Here is a 24,580-nt window from a genome sequence, read left to right on the forward strand (position 1 = left end):
AATCAATGTGAGATATAATGAGTGCATGGATAAGAGATGTGGTAGTGTCTTGTGTGAGATAGAGTCGTGTTTTTTATATTTTTTTTAGATGCATGTAACATGATTTGGAGACAGATTGAATGTGGGGAAGAAAGCACAGTTCAGAGTCGAGGATGACACCTAAGTAACAATCTTGTGGGGTAGGGTAGATTATCAAGTTGTCAACAGCGATGGAGATGGCAGGATGGTAACTGTTCTTAGTTGGCGGCAATATAAGTAATTCCGTTTTGGAAATATTGAGTTTGAGTTGGCGAAAAGACATCCAAGATGAGATGGCAGAGAGACATTCAGAGACTCGGCCCAAAACCACTGGTGACAACTCTGAGGTTGATAGATGGATTTGAGTATCATCCGCATATAAGTGATACTGAAATCCGAAAGAGCCGATCAGTTTGCCAAGAGAGGAAGTATAGATTGAGAAAAGCAGAGGACCTAAGACTATGTGATAACAACAAGACAAACAGTAATACAAGCAGCAATATACAGATGGAGCCCCTGCCATCCTTGGCCGGGGCTCGCCAGACCCTCCCCGCTGGCGAGTGCCAGCGGCAGGGGCTACACTGAACTGGGACGCACGTGCGTCTCACACACACGCGCGTCCCATTCTCTCGGAGGGGATGCTGCATGTCCCTGCCCATCTCCACTTCAGGGAGAAGGGCAGGGTTAGGGGGGGCGCTCGGGCGGCGAGGGGTACCTGCGGCGACGGGCGGCCATGGCGGGGACCGGAGGCAGGCTCTGTTGCCAGGGGGCACACGAGCGTCTCGTGCGCGCGCGCCCCCTGGCGGGGATGGAGTGATGGCGGGGCTGGCGTTAGAAATGCCAGGCCTGCAAAGATGGGAGAAGCCCCATCTGTACTTCTCTGGCTATGAAAGTTATGTTGCACATTACAGCTCCCTTCTCAAACTTGTTGAGGCATTATAACAAGCAATGACACATAAGATCTCAGAAGAACTGATATTGTGAGTTGAAGCAGGTTTCCCCAGAGAGTGTCACTAATCTCTGAAACTCCTAATGTCTAGTCTAATTATAATTCCGCACTCCATGCACAGTTTTTAAATGTAGACGATGATACTGTATACTATCCACCAGACAAAGAAGAAGCTCTAAAAATCTCTGCTACAGTAAAAACTGTTCTATTACGAGTTTTAAATCGGCATACTTGTAATTGTTCTGTAACTCTGCTTATGTGTTTATATAGAGTTGAATTCAAATATTTAGTAAATATTCACGTGTATAATTTAATATATATCTTACATAAAAAAAATATCCTACAGCGTTAAGTTGTATAAAATGTGAGTCTTTTTGTAGTATGACTCATTAAACATTAAACTCTGCGACAGACTTCAATGAATTAAGAAATCTTTGTTTCTGTAACGATATACTGCAGATCTTTATTTTTTTTTCAAGTATTCTGCTATGTGCCTTCCCAGAATGCTGCTGCCACTCCGTCCCAACAGCATAAAACATGCTCTTAGCTCCCTCTGATGATGACTGAGATTCATACAACTTTTTTCTTCTTCTTCGTGCTTTCAGCTGCTGAGTGGTTAGATCTAATTGCTTGCAAGTGAGGTCACCAAAAGGTATTTATCGAAAAGCATTGAACAACAACAGACTCAACACACACACACACACAGAAAACCCCTCTCCTGTGTTGATTTATGGAAACAATTAGGACTGTACTACAGTTTTTCTGAGTTGAGAAATATTGCCGTTACAGGCTCTCATGTTGCACACACCAGGCAGCAGAAATGGAATACGCGTACATCCAGCTGTTATCATCGAGAACAAGTAAGTTATCTCATCTTTTTAAACAATAATTAATGTTATAGATCTGCAAGGCTCCGCTCCTCTGTTATTCCTGCATCCAGTGTAGAAAGACCCTGGATTACTTGACAGATGTTTATAGAATTAAGGGTACTTTTAAGCGAATGTCTCTGTAACAGTGTCTTTCTGACAGCTCAGCTCACATGCTGCTGTTCATAAGGCATGCTTACAAAACAGTGTGTGTTCCCTGCATTTCACTGTACTGGTTAATACAGACTTTATTAGCATGAGCAGATATAATGTCAAAACAAATGATTGTACTTTCTAATAACTATATATTGTATAATGCTGACTTGTAATAATTTCATATGTTTGTTTTAGCCAATTTCAGCTGAAGGTATCGCAGAAGGAAAACTTTGTTCAGTTTTTAAGTAATATATGTTTCATCAGCTGTCACGGGCAAGATTGCAGATATCTTCTATAAACTTTATCATGTCTTTACAGTTTTGTTACGTTTGCATTCAACAGTCAGTCTGAGTGGTTTTGAATATTACGACTGCCAAGGTCATCCCATTCTGATCTTCTGAGGGCACAGCGGAGACAGATCAGTATTGGAAAGTCCAGAGTTTATGGCATAGCCGCAAGACAATAAGACAAGCCTGGAGGTATCCTGAGTCATTTTAATTTACACCAATAGCAAAGTGTACAGTCAGGTCTTGGACCTAAAAACACAGATCCACCTGAGATTTAAGTTTCATTATGATGTTCATGAACACCCAGAGCACTGCACTATAATGCGCAAATGGAGACTAACTTGGATCCTGACAACTTTGCTCTACATAATACCATACCTTTACATTATCTTTCTACTGGGTACGTTCTCTTTAGCCTGCAATGATATGACTCCAGAGCAAATGGCTGTAAATGTGAACTGTTCCAGCCCTGAGCGGCATACCAGAAGTTATGATTATATGGAAGGGGGGGATGTAAGAATAAGGAAACTTTTTTGTGGAACGCAGTGGTACTTGTGGATTGATAAGCGTGGTAATGTGAAGGGTACCCAGGACCCAAACAACAGCTACAGTAAGTACTGATCTTTTCTCTCAGTGATCACCATGCTGCAAAACATGACTGTCTCTGTTATAAAAAAAAAATGAATCGGAATAATAATATAATGATAGTATGATCCTGTCCTTGATAAGTCCCACATTATCTATATGATCGGCGATAAATGCTTTATTCCTGTAGGCATTCATTTTGAGAAAATTCAATGCAGACTGTTTTCTAGAACTTTGCTAGTTCTTTAGGTAAATCTGGCAAGCATTATCTAAGTGCATCTTGTCCTGATAAGTGACTAAAAGTAGGTACAGTTTATAAACCCTAAGCTTTGTAAATGTACATCATTTGTAAAAAAAATACGCTTATGTTGTATTCACTGGAAGAGGGTTGCTGTGTAAAGGCTAATAAAGGGAACCTGTCCAATTCTACACATCTCTGCACTTACAATGTACAAAAAAAAGAGCCTCTCTGTGTCCCTTTGTCTCACTGCTGGAGGGCATAAAAACAGCATGCTCTCTATGCAAATAGCTCGACTTCAATAGACCACACAATAGGATACACACTGTACTATTTACAGTGACATTTTCCCACAGGTGACAGGTTCCACCTGAGCTTCTGGACACCAAAAAAAGAAGAAAAAAAATAACCAAGATGAATCAATAGATATTTCTTCTATATATCCTGGTAATACTACTCCATAGCCATAATATGAAAGCAAGTCAAAGAGAATGACTGATGAACAAGAGGTAGCAGTAATTATAGTAGTAATAGAGTACAATGACATGCAGGACTGCAGGCAGGTGGAGTCAGTCCTACGGCAGGTGTTCCAGAAATAATGCTATTTAATAGCATTATAATGTATAGCACAATCTGGGACACATGTATTTTCCCATTTCATTTTTGCATTTAGTTTTCAGAGGGAGTTAATTTAAATGATTAAAACAGAATGGGTAAATTACCTGAATGGGTGACACATCAATAGTGTAACAGAGTCACAGAACTAAAAAGGCACTCTTAGAATGATGTCACTCTAACAGGGTATTTAAAAGCAATATAACACATCAAATGCGGTAATGCGATGTGGAGGCTGGGTGTGTAAAATAATGTCTCATCCAGAATAATAGAGTGGAAATTAACTAATATACAATGCTATTTATACACACTCCTCAAAGGTACACATCAGAACTGTACAAAAGCAGCCAATCAGCAATTACTTATGTATGTCTAGTATAGATTTGACAATGAAAACAAATGTCTTATTAGGTAATTTAACTGCAAAATTGCAGCTTTGTCCAATATTACCAAAATGGGGTGATCAACACCAGTGGTTTTCAAACTCAGTCCTCAGGACCTCACACAGTTCATCGTTTCCAGGTCACCGGTGGATATTTCAAGTGTGACATTTGGTTATACTTTACACCTGTGTCCAGTTACTGTATGTGACATAGAAAACGTGAAATGTTTGGAGTCCTGGGGACCAAGTTTGAGATTCACTGGTGTTGATCTTGGCAGTTATTTTCATGTCTGAACAATATTTTTATATATTTCTGTGGTTAGCAATGATGCAATATGGCAAACATATAATAACATAAAAAAACATCAATATTGAATTTAAGTTAGTTATTTCAACTGCAATATGGGGTATTGGAATAATTCCAGTAATTTTGCTATTCATTACATGGAACGATTTACTGTACTATGAAAAAGGCAATATTTTAGTACTGTACCTTCAAGTTCCTCACATGATGTACACAAGACGGAACTGTTTAGAGGCAAATTAGTGGCTAACATTCTATTTATGTACTAATATATGAACCATCACCAAGCACAGTATAATCAAATTACAAATGAAAGATGTCTAACGTTATGTCATAAGAAATGATCATTTTATAGATAATAGGAACAGCAAAACCCATTGATTACTATATGTGTATATATTATGTGGCAATTGTTCTATTTAGATCTCCTTTGTGCATTATATGTTTGTACAAGATGCAAAAATTTAATTGGATTTAATCAAGACACAAAAAAAGATTAAAAAAAAATGAAAATGTGGTATTATAAGGTCTGATTATAAAAACTTTTTAGAAATAAAGATGGTCACCCAGGCTATTGTATTCAATGAGCGAGACGTGACCCTTGTAGATACTTATGGTGGTGTGTTACATAGCTGCTTTGGTGGAGGCATCAGGATAGAATTTAGACCATTCTCATTTCAATGTAATGAGCTTTTCTTGGATTTTATATCCCAAAAGTGTTTGCGGTGATTATAATGACACCCCTAAAGGTCATGCTGCACATGAATCAAGAAGGAAAGACTCGTAAAATAAACCATTTAATAGTGTCAGTGTCAGATTGAAGAGCTTTAATATCATAATACCGTTATCGTTCATCTCAATCAGACAATCTGGTACCTGGTTGTTACATACTGTTAGTTATTTAAAGCTTCACCACTGCATAACAACTTATTTCCAAACGATGCATGAAGGATTAGTTTAGTTTACTAATTAAAAAAGCAATCAATCACTCATTAATGTCTGTGAATCTTGTTTGAATGCAGAACAATATACTAATTTGTTAATGCATTGACTTTACGAGATTTGCCTGCGGTAAAAAAAGTGGGAAATTAGTTATAGTTAGTACAGTGTGTCTCAGTTTGCTTTTCCATCCCTTCTGGCATTCTACATGGTCCTAATGAGGCACAGCTAATCCACCCTACACCAAATGACTCTCGCGTAACTGAAGATGCATGCAGTTATCACACTAAGAACATTAGGAACTAATTCATTGGTGACCTCACTAGTTCAGAGCTAGCAATTCTTAGTTAAAAAATTTAAATCAGGTGGCATGTACTGTGAGCTCATTAGTATGGTTAGTACTTTGTGAATATTTACAGAAGAAAGTACTCTTGAGTGGGTGTATTACAGATGTTAGCTACCTTATTGATTCTGATTTGCGACTCACAATCTGTTTGTTATATACAGTACACATTGTCATTTTAATCAGATTTTCTTAATAGTACTCAATGGTACATAGCACTGGAATATTATAATAAAAAATTATTGATAGAACCAGTTCCAAAACCCAGGAAAAAAAATCTGTTAAATTATTTCACAAATGAAAACAAATTAGACACTGAAGACCTGTCCTGAAAATGGAAGTTACTATACATCTTATATAATTTGAGTGGGTACCGGTACCCTTTTTCAGAGTATCGGTAACTTTTTTTCCTAGAACAAAATACTACAGTATTGATCACTAAAACTGACAATCTTTCATATTCAGTGGAATGTGTGTATTTATGACTAATCAAGACAAATAAAGTTAATTTTGTATTTTCTGAGATCTAAAGACAGCAAGCCTCAGGCAATCCTTTAAACCTTGAAAGTGCATAATTGGTAACCTAATTACAAGCTCGAGACAGAATCTCCTAGTAATTCATTTATAATTGTACTATTTTACAATGCCTGCAGGAAATACTAAGTGACAAAATGGGATGTTATCTTTTAACAACATTTGAGCTCCAATTAATATATGTTGCAGAACATTTTTACATACAAAATTGAGTTTTAGAGCTTTTCATATGGAGGGTACCATACTTATTCCATTGGTCAAACTAAGGTGGATATTTATCAATGCTTTAAAGTGGAGAGAGATAAATTAACAACCAGATTCTAACTGTCAGTTTGCAGGCTGTGTTTGAAAAATGACAAAAGCTTATAGGTTGGTACTTTATCTTGGGCCACTTTATCTCCCTCCAAGCTTTGATAAATCTACCCTAACATTTCCGTGTATTTCTACACAAAATAAGAGAATATTTACAATTCTCATACTCTAATACTGCAGTTCTTCTACCCCCTATTACAGCGCATTTTAGATTTCCGTTTTGCTGGCATTCTCCCAATATTTTTATTTTTTTAAACCTATTGTGTAATTTGTAAGTATATCTTAAAAAGTATACCTATACTAACTAATGTCCGTCAGATTCTGGGGACAAATCTTTTTACCTTTTTTTTTTTTTGTAACTGCACCCACTAACTTTAATGCTGTGCAAGAATGAGGTCATCAAACAGTTTACACCTAACTGGTCACCTGGGTGGCCAAGTCACACGGAGAGTCTGATAAAATGGATGCATGGTAGCGTGTTGCCAGATGACAACACACGTTATAAATTGTGATTGGATCCTTCTTGGGCATGTTGATTGCGTGTGGTCATCTTCATGGTGATATTAAGCCAATTTGATGATATAACTGTGTGTGTGGCCAACATAAGAATGATGGGTTCTTTCGTTTGTTTCAATATAAAAATTCTACCAGGGAAAGAAATGACATCATGCAGTTTGAACAAAGTTGAGTTTACAAAGCGATGAAATAGATTTGTTGTTGAAACAGTTTTAGTCTGTCAGTGTAGTGCTGACAGAGAAGCCAGCTATGCCACTTGCTAGCATCACTAGTGGTACTCAAGGAATGCATGTGAATCATTTGAAATTCTCTGGATACTGCTGTGAAATAAGTAACTGTGTTTTCCTCTTGCTGGGTGTATTTAAGAAGTCATTTTGAAAGAACTGTATGTAAAGGCACATACACTTTCCTCTAAATATGATGCATCAATCCATCTGATAAATGAACACTTTTAAGTTATATGCTAGCCAAAGGATAATGCATCCACTGCAAAAATTTCCAACCAGACCAAGAAATGAGTTGCAAACGTGAATTCATTGTAAAAACAAGGTCAATTTGGGTTTCAAAATGTATTGGGGGAAATTTACTAAGATGGGAATAAGACTTCACATGTGATGTTGCTATGGGCAACCCAATCAGATCCTGTCTACTATCTTCTAGAGGGTGCTAAATAAATAAGAAGTAGATTCTGATTGGTTGCCCATAACAACATCACATGTGAAGTCTTATTCCCATTTAAAAAAAATCCTCTATTGTCTTTTGTATCAACAACAATCACAGAAAAATATATCCCTTTTTTAATTATAATAATATATAAGAGTAGTTTGTAGAATGAGCCCTAGTGCTGTACCAGGGAATACAAATTACAACATTAATACCTAATTACAGGCTAATAATGTAATTTTGCATAGATACATGACTATCATGAACAGCATAATTATGTAGAGAAGCCAAAGGATGGAGGAACCTGCTCATAGCTGTATGGGCTTACAATCTATAGTGGCTATAAGAAGTCTTATAACAGACTTTCTGTGTATTTAGCATGTTAGTTCCCTTTAAAAGTTAGTGGATTGTTCCCTGTTATCTTTTATATGTTTATTTAGATCTGATTAAAATTGCAAATCCAGTTTATGCACAGTGCTCTTCTAGCTCTTACGCTGGCCACACATCAGATCAACTTTCCTCCAACCATCCAACTAGTGGGTTGGATAGAATAAAAACCTGGTACTGGATAGGAGCAAATGTAATTTGTAATTAAGTCATTTGTTTCCTAAATCTGAAAATGGACAACTGTCACTCAGACAATGTACTGTAGTTGGACCTATGTGATTTAAACTATTTCACTGAATGTTTTTGTCAATTCTCCTGAGTTTGTGAGCATTGTGCTTATTGGCATTTGCCCCCATACAGTACCAGATTTTCAGTCCAACCAACTAGTTGGATGGTTGGAGGAAAGTTGGTCTGATGTGTGGCCAGCATTAGTATTTAAAACAGTTTGCTACTGTAGATAATAAGCAATGTCAGATTTTTCTTTAATTATCACACCATGGTTAGTTCTCCTATTCTGCCTAACATGATGATGATGTTTAAAACCCATTATAGTTTTATTTTGGGGAAAAAAGACAAGGGATTTGTGTAATGTGATCTTGGATAAATAATAACAAAGGGGTCAAGGAGAAAATGAATTGATAACTAAATATCTACAACAATAACAAACTAAATATCTAACATTTTAATGAAAGTCTGGGACTGGTCTCCAATTAACAACCGAGGAAAAGCAATATTCAAAGTTGTGGAAAAGCAATATTTCAAGATTTTGTGACAAAATCAAACCCATTGAACAACTGTAAAAAAATATATTTGTTAGGACCAATTGCTCACAAGTGAAATAGTTAAACCATTTTGTTTTAGAATACATCCATACAAGTTTCAGTAATAAGTCTACAATAATCACTTAATAATTGTAACTTGGAATCAGATTCACAATTTATGTTTATACACAGAAACAGTGGTTGGCCTTTAATCATTTTTCACACCTAGTTCAGTTTGGCTGACAAAAGAGCTTAAAGTTATTACTTTTAATTATTTTAATCAGTGGCTGCTTAACCTCCCTTGTTCAAGTCAAGTCATTTGTGAATGCAAGGTTAGTAAAGTCAAGTCATTTGTGAATGCATGTTTAGTAAAATTTTAGGTACTTGTGTAGTTTCACGGCGACACTTCATTGCGGATCGCATTGTATGCAAACTGTATGCAAATCACATGCAATATTTACATACAATTTGCATACAATGCGATCCACAGGGAAGTGTCGCCGTGAAACTACACAAGTACCAAATTTTATTCTAGGAACCACATTTTTGAATTTGTCTGGTTGGCTGAAGCATAATGAAAGAGATGATCGAGTAACCATGTTTCCATTTAAACAGATTAGATCTGATCGGACTGGATTTGACATATAATGAATATTTGAGGGCAGGGAGCACATACAGCCCATTGATAATAACTGTACCAAATTTATCATTCCAATAAAGTGATGGTTAACAAATTAGTTTCCATCAAGCCCAGTAGTTTTTTTTGTTATAGAAACAGAACAATTAACAACAATATACTGTAGTATTGCATTTTGCCACACAAGCTACCTATGCTGAAAAACTACACCATGCAGACACCTTGTAGAGCCTGACTTTTGTAATACTGACTTTTACTAATCAAATGATTAATTGGGCAGCACTGTGGTTTAGTGGTTAACATTATCGCTTCACAGCGCTGAGATCATGCTGAGATCACAGCGCTGAGATCAAATGTAATAGTGTGTGAAAATCACAAAGTGAGAGATTTTGGGAGTTTTCCCATTATTTTAAAGTGGCAATCATTTACACTGAAAAAAAAACAGGTTGAGTTTGCCATGTAAATGATTGCTGCTTTAAAAAAATGGGAACACTCTCGCAAAGGGGGGTATTCAATCTGTGCCGATATATCCCAACAGGGGAAATATTGGCACTCACCCAAATACTATCTGTGCAGAAGATGTGTATAATAAAAAACAATAAAAAACAATGATAAAAGAATTGCACTGTAGGTAATTGACTTGTAATTGAAATTAAATTTAGGGGTGTATTCATTGCGGCTGGTGAGGCAGATTTTATGGCAAGGATGGCTTGTTTTTTTTTGTGAGGATCACCAAACACAAGCCATCCTCGCCGTTTAACCCCTTTACCTGGCCGCTTTCCCTATTATATGTTCCCAGGGGAGTCAGAGCATGGTGAGGATTCCCCTGAATGGAGAAGTTTGCAGCTAATGCAGCAAGCCCGTTGCATATAGTCGTGAGTCTCGCCATTTTCACACCGTTTCTGCCTCACTTTTTAAAAATAGCGAGTTGGAAACAACAAGTGCAGAGGGTCAGTTGAATATTGAGGAGGTTATGACGGTGAGCAATAGGCACTGCTCGCCATCATAGCTCGTCTGATCAGCATTGAATATACCCCTTAGTGTGTGTATATCAATATGGTAAATTTTAAACTAATAAGAATCAATATTCTTTGTAAAGTGCTGCGTAATATGTGTTATACAGATGGAGCCCCAGTCATTCAGCTGGAGCTCCTGGAAGGGGGTGCACGCACACGAGACCCTGCAGTGCCCCGTTCCAACGGAGCTCTCCACCACCTCCCATCGCCTCCCCGTCTCTCCCCACCACCTCTCCGCACCCCCCTAACCCTAATCTCCCTGAAGCGGAGATGGGTAGGGTTTCTGCTCCCCACTGCTGAGTGACTGGGACACACATACGTGCCAGACGCTCACGCATCCCAGTCAGATGGAGCACCTCTCCACCAGCACTCACCAGTGGATGGGATCTGACGAGCTCTGGAGCTGCATGAGATGTACTCCATCTGTATAAATGTTAACAAATAAATTAAACAAACATATTAACATCTATGTATTTCTATTACTAATTAACAACTTTTTAAATATTCTTGCATTTCAGTATTGCCAGATCTAATAATATATTCAAGTTCCAATGTCATTCCTGTGAAGCATTTCATTTATTTCCCAGGCAAACCATCACTGTTATGTTTCTTTTTTCTGCCTGGGGTGTCGCTCTGTGCGCCGGTGCTTCTATCATACTGTATTTCAGTGATGAGATACAGACCAGAGTGTGGTGGAAGCACCAGAGCACACCCCATGTAGGAAAGAGGAACTGCAGAGGTTGTGACTGATGCAGGGTGCTAGAATGAACACTACAGTAGTGAAATGGTGTTGTCACAAAACAACTGACACCACTTGGATTTTCTCCAGGATGTGAATGGCCATGTCAGAAAGGTGTGGACCTGATCTAGCTGTGTGTCTCTGTAGATCTGGTTTAATAAACTACTTATATGATTAATTTATTTCTAGGTGGCTTACATTAGATCAGTGGTTCCTAACCTCTGTCCTCAAGCCAGTCCCAACCCTAAGGTGCTGGTATAGACTGCAAAGACCTTATCCATACATCTGGTTAAATAGCCCTGTAGAGACCTTATCCATACATCTGGTTAAATAGCCCTGCAAAGACCTTATCCATACCTCTGGTTAAATAGCTCTCATAATTTTGCACACCGGCCCTGTAATGTAGTAATATTAAACTCAGTATTGCCCATAGATGTTCAGCGACATAGTAAAAAAACAAGCCAGATCCATCTACAAAACTGATTTAAGGAACTTACACATGGGGAGAATTGCTTAGCGTTCTGCATGATGCTAGATTGCTCAGAGCGCTCAGCAAGATCGCCCAGCACACAGTGATGTGTCAGCGCTGTGTGCTGAGAGATCTGTCAGGGCCAATGTTCTCCGGTGAACACACAATATACTAGATGTATCCAGCATGCTGGATATTTAGTGCCGGGCAATAGCGACACACGTGGCCCACTTATTGCTATAGCTATGGCCCCTACACATGGAGTGATGTTGGGGTATTTTCTAAGTGATCTAGTGAGATCGCTTAGAAAATGCCCTGAAATTGCCCTGCATTTAGGCCCCATTACATTCAACTTGGCTACTTAGTGTTTATAGAAATAATATATATAAAATGTTTTTGGGAGGTGTTTCACACTGGACTTTCCACCGTGGAGCTGAGAATTATAATTATCCCTTTATTTATTTGTGCATGGGGGAAAAGATGAGTATATCTAAGAACATCCAAATCCCTTAATTAAATCCTTTAATTCTCTTTGCATGTGATATTTGTTGGGTTTGAGGTGCTCCCCAGAGTAAAAGAAGACTCTTTTTGGGGGCACATTATGGTATGTGGTAAATTGTTATCATAAAATATAGGCTATTAGGATATTATGTGCCGGGCGATAGAAACACACAGGGCCACGCACTGTTATCGTGATGGCCCCTACACATGTAGGGGCATTTTCTAAGCAATCTAGTGAGATCACTTAGAAAATGCCCTGAAATTGCCCTGTGTATAGGCCCCATTACATACAACTTGTCTACTTCGTGTTTATAGAAATAGTATATACACAGTGGAGTAACGAAAAATAACAATTTAATGCAGAGATGCCATGACACCATGTAGGCCCAGTTGCTAGCGAGGATGTGGCCATGCTTTCATGGAGAAAGCTCAACTAAGATGGTCATGTTGAGTGGAAGTACATTTCTCTGCCACTTACTGGCCAAGACTCCCACCCGTTCCTCCTCAAACTGTTTATCTAGGTGATCATTACCTGCCAGATGTGCGGGAGGACACCGAGAAGGGGGAGAAGACCAGAATAGAATACCTGATCTAGCAGTCTAGAGTACCTGGTTTTGTTCTGACATCTTTAGTCTAGGCCATGCACTGCCCTTTATCAATGATTAAGTTGTGAGCAGGGAAAGGGAGGCATTAAATATTGCTCCACCCTCTTAGCCACAGACTTGAGGTTCTGACACTGAATATACAGTATGCTTTTATTTTAAATTAATTAATTTAGAATATTTAACTGAATGCTGTGCTAAGTTTTTATACATTTTTTTAGATGCAAAGTAACTATTACTGCATTTATGGCATTTAATTTAAAGTAATATAAATGATAAAATATAGTATATATACACACACATGTACAGTATAGTACATGTGTGTATGTATATATATATATATATATATATATATATACACACACACTATATTTTATCATTTACTTATAGTGACCAAGACCAATGTACTAGGTGAAAAAATGAGCGAAATTGCTCATTTTAGCCCTTGTGAGCGATATCGCTCATTACATCGCCCAGAAGATGTGCGCTCTGGCAGGTCATTAACGGCCTGTTATGTCATCTGTGCATGTACAGATGAGGGAGCGGATCATTAAGGAGGGTCATGCTACAGAATGCAGCATGGCCCCCGCATACCCCTTCATCGTTGCCCGCCCACACCGGCAAGGGTATAAGCACGTGTTAATGCCTGCACCCCTCTGGATAATGTGGATGCGTACCTAAACTTCTGTGAGGATTTAGGAATTTTGCACAATCAAGTACCACAGCTAATATAGGCTGTCATGTGCTACTGCTTATGATATCATCTCAGAATGACAATAACAGTATTGAAAAATAGCACTCAGCAGAAGTACATGGTCCGAATGTCCACCTATTTCTGTACAATCATTCAGTTGGGGGAGAAGTTTCCAACATTTGTAACAGCACTACTGGGGACATGATATGTAACTGGCAGTATATATATATATATATATATATATATATATATATATATATATATATATATATATATGTGTAAGAAAATGATTACTTGCCATTTAAATTCAGTACCTGAGATAGTACACAAACTTTTTATGTTTTGAAACCTTTTTTCATGCACAAATAAAATATATTTGTGTGTATTTGATGTGTTTGTACAACATAAATGCAAGATACCTCAAGATAAATCATTGAAATATAAAAATATTCTGAAATACTGAATAATCCGTAATCCAAAAAGCTTCTGGTCCTGAGCATTTTGGAAAAGGGATACTCAACCTGTAGTTAGCTAATTGGCTAGTTAGACAGATATGGTAAATAAGCGATAGTCATACAAGCATACAGATAAGTAAAATAAGAGATAGATAAACAAACAAACAGACAGACAGATAGATAGATAGATAGATAGATAGATAGATAGATAGACTGTTTTGGCTGTCTCCTGCTAGCATATATTAGATGTCTCTTTTGCCAACATATCTGTATACTTTATAATATTTATTGTTTATTTAGTGGTTTTGACTCAAGGCTTATTACACTACAATGTACACTAATGTTCTGTAAGCAATAATAACCAATTCAATTATTGCTGTCAATTTTCTAGAAGAGTATAGGAAATGAAAGCCAACAAGTTATGTGAAGCAGCACATTTGTGCACATATAAATAGATTGCTTATAAGTGGATGGCTTGTATTACCTTAAAATAAAAACAATGCTCCTAGCTGGCAAAGAGGCTGCATAACTCGAACTGACTTTAGAGAATGGAGATTAAGGTTTCCAAACAAAAGGTACCATAAACTCACAGGTTTACATCAGATTCCTCACAAAGCTAATAGTTTACGTTCACTGTTATTAGTAAGATTTCCAGACATCTCATTTGTATAGTACTTGGGCTGTAGAGTGATGGGAACTTGGAATGTTGTCAATTCCTGTCTATGTTTTTAATGTCTCTTTTTCGTCTTGCTTTGTTTGGAAGGGAGTGATATGGCAAGCCTGGGATAATTGCATTACATATAGCTTGAGGCAAAGCAGCTTTGGTAAATGGTAGTTCCATTTAGGATCAAAAGAGCATGTAAAAGTGTACCCATACATCAGAGCATCAGCTTAATTGATTAAAAGATATTACATCTTTCTTACATGATGCCTTTTACATCTGGTTTCTGTGGGACACTCACTTTGAATTTTACATACACATATATTACCACCTTTGCCATTACTTTAAACTGCAGTAAGAGATTTAAGTAGTCACTCTACACAGTGAATTTTGTTAACTAGTTACGGAATATTCTCACCTGGGGCAGATGTATCAAGGCGAATTTTAGGAACATTTTACAAAAATGGCACTTCACACACACATGGTTTTCGTCTCTATTTACAGTATTATGCTGTCAATTATTATTAAACTTTTAACACATTAAATATTGCTAATTTCGAGCCACAACAAATTTGAAACTTAAAATATTGCTGGTATTTTTTTCAAAGTAATATTCTTTGTTATGTATCATGCACAGAAAAAGGTTTTTCATTTTCAAATTTGATTTATTTAGTTTTCACTCTCTTTTGATAGCGAGTCATGTAGTATTTCATGAACATGCACGAGGAAAAGGAATATTTCCTCTCTACTTCATCTCTGTGTTGCTCCTCCTCTCCCAGCACAGGCAGCAACGTACTGTAGTGGGGACTTAAGGTCCATACACACTGGGCGACTATGCCCAGCGTGTATGGACAGCGATGATCGTATTTATCGCTGGGGGGAAATCTGCTCAGTGCATACACACTGAGTGGCTTTCCCCCTGCCCGGCGCTGATGGAGGGTGCTATGCAAAGCCGTCCTCAAAGCCGCTCATCTGCTGGTATAACCAGCAGATGAGCAACTATCCCGGCGATGATGTGGGAGTGCGCATCAGCGCTCATCGATCATCACCAGGCATACACACTGGGTGGCTTTGAGCTGAAAGCCACTCAAACCTGCTGTTTTGAACGGGTTGGGATCATTTGGTCTACAGCATGATGGTCGACAGTCATTAGGTCGACACCATTAGGTCAACATGGGAAAAGGTCTACATGGGTGTAGGTCAACATGGGAAAAGGTCGACATGGTTATAGGTCGAAAGGTCATTAGTTTGACAGGTCGTTAGTTCGACAGGTCATTAGTTTGACAATGTCGGTCAAAAGGTCGACATGGGGGTTTTCTTTTTTTTGTGCTGAATGTCAACACAGTCAACATGGACACAGTTTAAAGTGCACCACATCCCCTAGCATCGCTCCCTGTGCTCGCAATGCGTTGGGCACACTATTTTATTCTCCCACCACGCCCAAGTGGATGGTAGGGCATGAAATACCGCCTGTCAGCACATGTTGGCTCAAAAACAGTGAAAAAAATCCATGTCGACCTTTTGACTGTGACCTAGACACGGTCGAACTAATGACCTGTCAAACTAACGACCTGTCGAACTAATGACCTGTCGAACTAATGACCTGTCGAACTAATGACCTTTCCACCTACAACCATGTCGACCTAGACCCATGTCGACCTTTTCCCATGTCGACCTAATGGTGTCGACCATAATGCTGTAGACCAAATGACCGCATCCCGTTTTGAGCGACTTTCAGCTCAAAGTCGCCCAGTGTGTATGAGCCTTAAGTGTTTCTATGGGGTACATGTATGAAGAAGTGAAAAGAATGGAGAAGTGAACCAGTATACACATTGCCCATGGGAATCAGCTGCTATCTATAAAATGCTTTGTTACTTCAAAGACGATTGGTCGTCATGGGCAACTTCTCCACTGGCACACTTCTCCACTCTATTCACTGCTTTATACATCTTTTCCTATGTTCTAGGCCTTGGAAAGAGATAAAGTACCAGCCAAGGCTTAGCACAAAGACCGAAAAGTATCTTGGTGACACTATAAGACTGAATCGAGTTTCTTGGGTTGTCTAAACATCAACATCTGATGTTATAAACTTCTCTATCTATACACCTATCTACAAGTTAGCTAATCTTAATACTGTCCTCACTAGTAACTTCACTACCAATTTTAAAAGTATTACTTCATATCTTTATTACTTTCCAGGTGTATCAATAAATTAAATGAAAAATGTTTTCCCCAAATAGCCATATAATAAGTCAGCCCATATTGACCATTTGTTTATTGTTGTCAACAATATAATCATTATGAAATAGATAAACAAATACCAATAGTCATATTCCCAATATTCCAACTCGCGCTAAAGCCTACTATTTCACAAATTTACTTTCAATAAAGCCTATTTTACAATTTTACTATGAATACTTGGCAGCCTCACCACTAGGTTCCCTGAGGGATAGGGAACAAACAAAGCACAATATTTTTACACAATAGTGGTATGGGCCAGACAAGGTGGAAGCGAGCTGCAAACAGGCAGAATCAGAAGGAGATGCCTGGCTTGAGACCATGCAGGTGGGGACCGGCAGAAGCGCCGATGGAGACCAGCAGAAGTGGCGATAGGGCAGCTGGTGCGTGACTGTGCAGCGTGACCTCTAACATCATGCTGCGCAACCGCACAGCATGTCTTCTGGCTAGCACCTGAGCCAAGTGATGCACAAGCTCAGCGCTGTCCGACAGAAAGGGATTGAAATGTGCATTTAAATTCCGAAATCCCCAGGATTGAAAACATCAATCCCGAAATCACGGGATTGGAGACTCCAATCCCAGGATTGAAATCCCGGACAAAAATGCCCAAAATTCCAGGATCCCGCCAATCCTGATCCCGGGATTTGCATCCCTAATCCAGACCCTTAAGAGAAACTGCAAAGCAAAACATCAATAAATATAATACATTTAATTTATCAACCACAAAACAAGTGGAGTCAATTTCAATGATATTTCAATGGTATTTTTTCATCTTGTAATAACAAGAACTGACGACTGGCTGGTTAAAGGGTAAAGTTCCTTTTAACAATGCCAGCCAGTATCACCATGGAGAGGAGTGTCACTCTGAAGTCCCAGAAATTGTTTTTTCAAGTTGGGCAAATCCAGATTTTCTACTGTTGCAGTAAGCAGTAGTAAACAGGATAAGATAAAAATCTTAACATAAGTAGTAATAGTGTTTCCTTAAAAATATAAAAAATGTATTCTTTCAAGGTTCAGGTATATATAATTAAACATAATATATTAAAACTTTCTGTATAAACAATATGCTGTACTGTATTTTGAGCGTTATTATTGAATACTCATCAGCAATAGTTGCAGACAATAATAGAATAATAACAAGAACATTTCAATACAAAATGACTAAAAAGAAAGCATACATAACAAACACCTTTCTTAGGTATTGCTTTTTCTCATGTTAGCTATGGTTCTTTGAAGTCACTAGTGTGTAGTAATACTACAACATCATTAAATTATATGTAATTAACATTTTAAGGGTACAGTTTAACAGATCTATATTGAATCCAGTCATTTAGAAAATAGTTGGTTTCAACTGCTCTAGTCTTTGAACATGACTTAAAACATTTCAATTCAGATCTAAGAACAATACAAGGGCTATCAGTTTACATCACTGACTCAAACATACTGTAATAAAAGGAGAAACTCACAAAAGCCATTTTTTTCTCACATTAACTGAAGAAGTCATTTGAGCCAACAAAGGCACAAAAAATGATGCACTCTGAAAGACACATGTCATAAGCTGGTTTGAAATATTTTCAAATACTAGCCTAAACTCTTCAATACAATACGATAGAAGACTGATATCAAATGATGGGAAATTTTATCTGCTCAGAGTGATACTGTACACCTTGAACACAAGAAACAGTTTTTACTGCTTTTCAGAGCTTTGAACAGATAGAAGTCTGTTTCAGCAACCTGAACAAGCTGATGGTGACATATGAACCACCAATTGTTAATAAGAGCATCATCAAACATTGGCAGGTCCAGGTATACAAAACCTTAGGCACTGGTGCCAGATGGTAGCACGCTACAATGTTCAGAGCGACACCTAAGGGATTTGTCCCTCTTCTTCTACACATGATGCATTGCTTCCACCCTCCCCCCCCCCCCCACTCCATCTCCTCTCAAAGAAAAGACCTTTTAGGTGCCTAGGCCCTCTCCAAACAGAAACAAAGCATGCACGGCCTGCATACCCAGTGAATTCTGGGTCTATGGCAAGTAAACCCTGCCACAATCATATAACAGAATGAACTTCTAAAACATGTCTAGACTACAAATGATCAACTTAAAATGATTAAATACAGTAAAAGGAAGATATTACTAACATTTTTAGTACCCATATCTTGCATCTGTACTGTAAATGCTTGTATATGTTGTAATGGTGGTGACATTCAGGAATTTTGTTTGGCTTGCACTGCTGAGCGTCTGGCATTAAAAAAGAAAAAAGTTGCCTACCACTGCAATAGACATTCTTCAGTGATTACAGCTAAACTAGGAGAATGAACAAGCATCATAAACATTCATTATGAACCTAATTGTCAACCTAGTCCTTGGAACAAGAGCTGCAATTATCACCTTCCAGCTGACAATCTGACGTGATAACAGGCTGAATAATTCTGCCTACACATTTTGCAATTGAATGGAATGTTTGGACCCATGAGCAGCTGCAGTTTAGTCATACACACGGAGTGCAAAATTGAACAGACATGGAAAATGCATTATATGAATGTATTTACTTTGTCAATGGAAGTACATAAAGTCAATTTGTTAATAATTCCTAGAAACAATTTTTAATATTAGCCTCTAATTAAAAATTAGGTGCCCTGCCTTTGGGTTGAGAATGCTCCAATTCATAGCAACCATAAGCAGCAGTCATACAAAATTGACATTAGATCTGTAAGTGAAGACAAGAAGAGAAACCTTCTGTGTATTGTGGTCTAAAGTATCAACATTAAGCAATATATATATAATGTATACTTTATACATGGAAGTATAGAAGGGATTGTGCTAGGAAGCAGGTGAATCAGAGTGGGGCTGGAGGGGTCCACCCATACAAGGAACTAAAGGTGTATGTGAAAACACCTAGAGGCTGCACTTTGTACAGAAACCATGTTAGATAGGCAGTCAAGCAGGCTGGTTGGCAGGGTTCTCAACTGCAGGATGCCAGGAAAACCAGAACACACTTGAACTAAGATTTAGGGCCTAATTCAGCATGGATTACTAATCAGAGAATTCACAGTGGACTGTGAGGAGAAAGACACAACCCAGTCTGATTGTGTTGAAACTGAGACAGTGAATAGACTTAGAAATGAAACCTTGCTCTACGTGGCTACATATGTATTTACACATGAGACTCGGGACATCTGGCACGCCTAGTTACATCTGCGGCTCAGTATGGCTGGCTGCAAGTTTTTTCTGTACTATGCACGTAAAGTACATGCCATTGTGCCTAGTGGCAGCCACGATGAGCGGATACATCTGTACGACATGAATTATTCATGAAGAATTGTATCTGTAACTGTTACAAAAAAAAGTGTCAATGTTGAGTCAAAAAACCATTAGTAATCTTAACTTAAATTAAATCATTGTATAAGAAATATTGATTAAACCATGTAAAAGTGAACTACCTGAAAATGGAAGTTTCCCAACTTAAACATTGTTTAAATTAAATTATGTAAAACTTCCTGAATTATTATGCTATTACAATTTTTATCAATTATCAATGCCAACACGAAGCGTGGCGAGTGCAGCGAGCCCGCGAGGAGTTGATTGTAGATAGTGTGGTGAGCGCAGCGAGCCACCGAGCCCAAAGTGTGGCGAGCGCAGCGAGCCCCGCGAGGGGACGCAGATGACTTTACATGTGTTGGGGACGCAGATGACTTTACATGTGTTCAGTGTCCCCTTGCGGTGCTTGATTCGCTCGCCACGCTTCGGGCTCGTATTCCGCGTGTGCTTGCCATGCTTCGGGCTCGATAGTGGGGGTATGAAAAGGTCAGAGGACGCATACCGCTGCGCTCGCCACGCTCAGGGTTGTCGTTGATAGTGGGGATCGCGTTGACAATGGGGGGGCATTTAACATTGTATGCACCCATTAGGGTGCTTGTACAATTAAAAATCACATTAATATTTAATTGTACATTTTGCCTTTTTCGCGTGAAAATCATATCGCATACCATCGCATATCCTATTTAGTGGTATGCGATGCGATGGGCGACGTGATAATACACAAGTACCGCTAAAGTACATCCAAACAGATAACATATAGAATGGCCTATGATGGAAAATTTAATTCATGGCAGAAAATAAAACAAAACCCATATTTAATGTTTTTTTCCTGCAGCCACATGGTGTCGCTGTTCTATATAAATCACCCCATCTTTTTTCTCACACCTCCAGAATAAGTCTTATTTTCCTAAAAATCATTCATTTTAGGAAAAAGCACTGGTACTTGTTCAGGCACCTCAGCGGCCCCCCAAAGACCAGTGAAGCAATTAGAAGTTCCCAGTTAGCCTAAATAGTAGTTATCTTTCAAAGCAGTGTCTTCTCCTCCAGGGTCGGGATACGTCCTTCTGTATTAGTATGTGAGTATTGTGTGTTTTGAGTAACATATTAGTCAATTTTTGCTATATCATTAAACTATCCCCCTCTGCTGTCTGTACATGTAGTAAAATCTTGACTTTACCATCAATGACATCATGCCTTTCCATGCGACCATTGTAGATATCTTTTGTGAAATCTTTTCAGATTGCACAAAATAGGTCTTTAGTCATGGAGCTCTGGGGAGCGCAAGGGAAAGCATTAACAATTTAGTTCATGGAGCATATTGTCTAATGTGTTCCCAGCTTAAAGGTCCATACTCAATGTAAGATTGCGGCTGCTGATATTGGCAGCTGTGTGGACCCTGCGGATGCTGGCATCAGCAAGTGCATGCACATTTGCAGATGCCGGCGGAGAATTCTGCAGTGATTCAGCATCAACATGATGCATGGGAGCGTGCATCATCTATTGGTGAAGGAATACACACTGGACCAATGTCATGAGTGATATCACTCAGAAAGACTACAATGACTGACATTAAAGAGAATGGTAACTAAACTGATCAAAGGTCTAGAGCAGGGCTTCCCAATCTTTTTCAAATCATGGCACCCTAGATTATCAGAATTTTTCCACGGCACCCCATGGCCCAAAAATATATATATAAAATTAAGTAGAGTGTTTATATGTGCTTCTTAGGGTCAGTGATGTGGTGAAGGGCAGGATTTGCTTCTGATTGTACTCATATTTTATGATTGGCAGCCACCAGCACTGGTTTTGTCCATAAATAATTGATCATAAATAATTTGAATTGGTCCTCGACCACCAACCCGTGGCACCACTGATAGAGTCCTGAGGCACCCCAGGGAGCCACGGCATACAGATTGGGAACCACTGCTCTAGACTCATTGAGCTAAGAAAGGTTAGCCAGGTTGGGTATGTCTACACTGGAGAAAAGGCATTTCGGGGGGTCAGTATAGGAAATGGTCAGGAGCTCTGTTTACTTTGCGGATTAGGTATAGGACACGTAGGCACCCCTTGAGATTAAGGGCCTTATTCTAGTTCACTCTTTCTGACAAAATCCTTCTTAGATGGACAAAACCATGTGCACTGCAGGTGGGGCAGATGTTGTGCAGAGAGAGTTAGATTTGGGTGGGGTTTTACTTCAAAGTGAGATCTATATTGCATTGTAAAAATAAAGCAGCCAGTATTTACCCTGCATAGAAACAAAATAACACTCAAATCTAATTCTCTATGCACATTTTAAATATGCCCACCTGCAGTGCACATGGTTTTGTCCATCTAAGAAGGATTTTGTTAGAAAGAGTGAACTAGAATAAGGCCCTAAGGGAGAGGAGATTTCCTACTCTCCAAAGGAGGAGATTCCTTATGGCCAGAGCAGTTAAAGTTTGAAATACTCTGCCAAAAGCAGTAGTGTTAGCAGATTCATTAACTACATTTAAAAGAGGGCTAGACATATTTCTAGCAGTCAAAAACATACAGGGTTACAATGTTCATTAAGGGGATCGGTCAGTAACAATGATCACTAATCATGGGGATGTCTAGCTTAAAACTACTTACTATTTTTCAAAAAGGAGCTATAAATAGTTTAGACCTTATTCTTATGATTCATTTTAATTGTCTGCCTCCTATAATACACCTGTTCCACATTAAGATATGTTTATATTACTTTTAAGTGTACATTTTTAATACTTGATTATGTATTGTATGTATAATGATTTCAGTTGTAGCACTCAGTCAAACTTACTGTACATACACTCTTGATGAAGTCATGTTTTGACAAAATGCGTTTGGTTTATACTTTTGATCTGACGATTGTACATCTTAAAATTCCACTTCGATGGTTCACTGCTGATTGGCTGATTGTACTGCTATATGTACTTTTAGTGCAATGTTCTTAGCTGTGAAAACTTTTTTATAATAAACATTTTATGAATGCAATTTATATAATTATTTATTAGGCAATAGCGCCCTCTTAACCTACATATATACTGAAAACCCTGCAACAACTTTTGACAAATTGGATACAAAGGGTGATCCACAACTGGGTGCCAGGACTGCAGTAAAAACCTCATGGCCAGTTGGAGTCCCAACAATGAGCTCATGTGGAACAAGAGAGATCATGGGGGCTGGTTCATTAGTTAAATGAAACAGAATGTGGAGTGGATTATACACAGAATACTTTTCTGATATTCTAATCTGTCAGAAGCAGCCAAAAAGTAATAGAGGTATAGCAATTAAGGTGACCACCTATACAATATACTGTATATAGTTTTGAAGAATATAAGTATCTGTGATAAGACTTCTTATCTCACTACTACTGTAAAGTTTTGGTTTAAGTGATACGTGTAAACAATGACTAGCCCTCAAAATAACGCTCTTCACTGAGCAACACAAAAAGAGATATCTGAAGTTAAATTCCTCAAAATACACCAAAAATATACAGTACAATAAAATTTTCAACAGTTTTACTTATAAGTTTGAAACTATCATTTATATTCAGATGTCATTTATAATTCGACAAATGTTATCCTCATCTTATTCTACCTGGGTTAGCTGTAGAAAATGTCATTGTGAACTCAATATATTATGAACACAAGGATGAACCCACTAGGCACATAAAAAAGACTATTCTCTAATGTAGTAAAGAATGTCCTAGCAGTGTATGTTTTAAGTAAGACCAATGATTGAGAGATACATTGCTTTAACAAAGAGCAGAGGCTGTAATATGATATACAGCATGGATTTGGTGGAAAATGTTGATACAGGTATTTCTTTAAAGGAAGGAAGGAAGAATATAAAGAATATAAAAGGCCAGCCTAGAAGAGGAAATGTCTGATAATGCCATTTCATACATGGATAGTTTTAGAAGACTGGTGTAACATTTGCACTCCATTTATTTTGTACTCTACCATAAACCAGGAGAATTACATTCCATTAGAGACATTAGGTTTCACTGAGTTTCCAAAATATATGTACATTTAACTTAGACATTATACTGCATCAAGTTATCATTATTACTATCATAATTATATATTACTGTAAGTAGGAATTGATAAATTCTAGCTAAATTATAGAATCTAAAAAACAAAAAAACACACAAAAATGGCCTGAACTTTCAGACTGATGCACCACAGTAAAAACATGGAGCTGTATAATGTGATTGTGGTTTTAGAAAGTCAATAAAAATCATAAGGTAGTTTTCTATTTCTTACTAAAAGTCAATTTTTGCCTTTTTATATTAACATACTCTATATAATTTTGAATTGTTTTTATGAAATTCTGTATTTTATAATATTGCATTTTAATGTAATGTGCTGCAGTGCTTTAATAAAAACA

The 24,580-nt window shown here is 38.0% G+C and overlaps 2 protein-coding genes across 9 annotated transcripts in view; one reads left to right on the forward strand and one right to left on the reverse strand.

Moving 5' to 3' along the window:
- FAM227B (family with sequence similarity 227 member B) overlaps positions 1-24,580 on the reverse strand; it is a 411,735-nt gene that overhangs the window by 213,950 nt on the left and 173,205 nt on the right. The gene's annotated exons all lie outside the window — the stretch shown is intronic.
- Positions 1,399-24,580, forward strand: part of FGF7 (fibroblast growth factor 7) — a 79,337-nt gene continuing 56,155 nt past the window's right edge. Inside the window, exons 1-3 of one of the 4 annotated variants that reach the window (XM_083183960.1) lie at positions 1,399-1,619; positions 1,757-1,827; positions 2,308-2,886. In XM_083183960.1, the coding sequence (XP_083040086.1) occupies positions 2,598-2,886 (289 nt within the window). In that variant the 5' untranslated portion in view covers positions 1,399-1,619; positions 1,757-1,827; positions 2,308-2,597. Of the gene's footprint in view, positions 1,828-2,307; positions 2,887-24,580 lie in introns of all 4 variants that reach the window. The other 3 variants (XM_083183962.1, XM_083183958.1, XM_083183961.1) reach the window with 3 other exon arrangements.

Source organism: Crinia signifera, chromosome 4 (assembly GCF_055691185.1).
Source record: "Crinia signifera chromosome 4, ASM5569118v1, whole genome shotgun sequence".
Classification (NCBI taxonomy): Eukaryota; Metazoa; Chordata; class Amphibia; order Anura; family Myobatrachidae; genus Crinia; species Crinia signifera.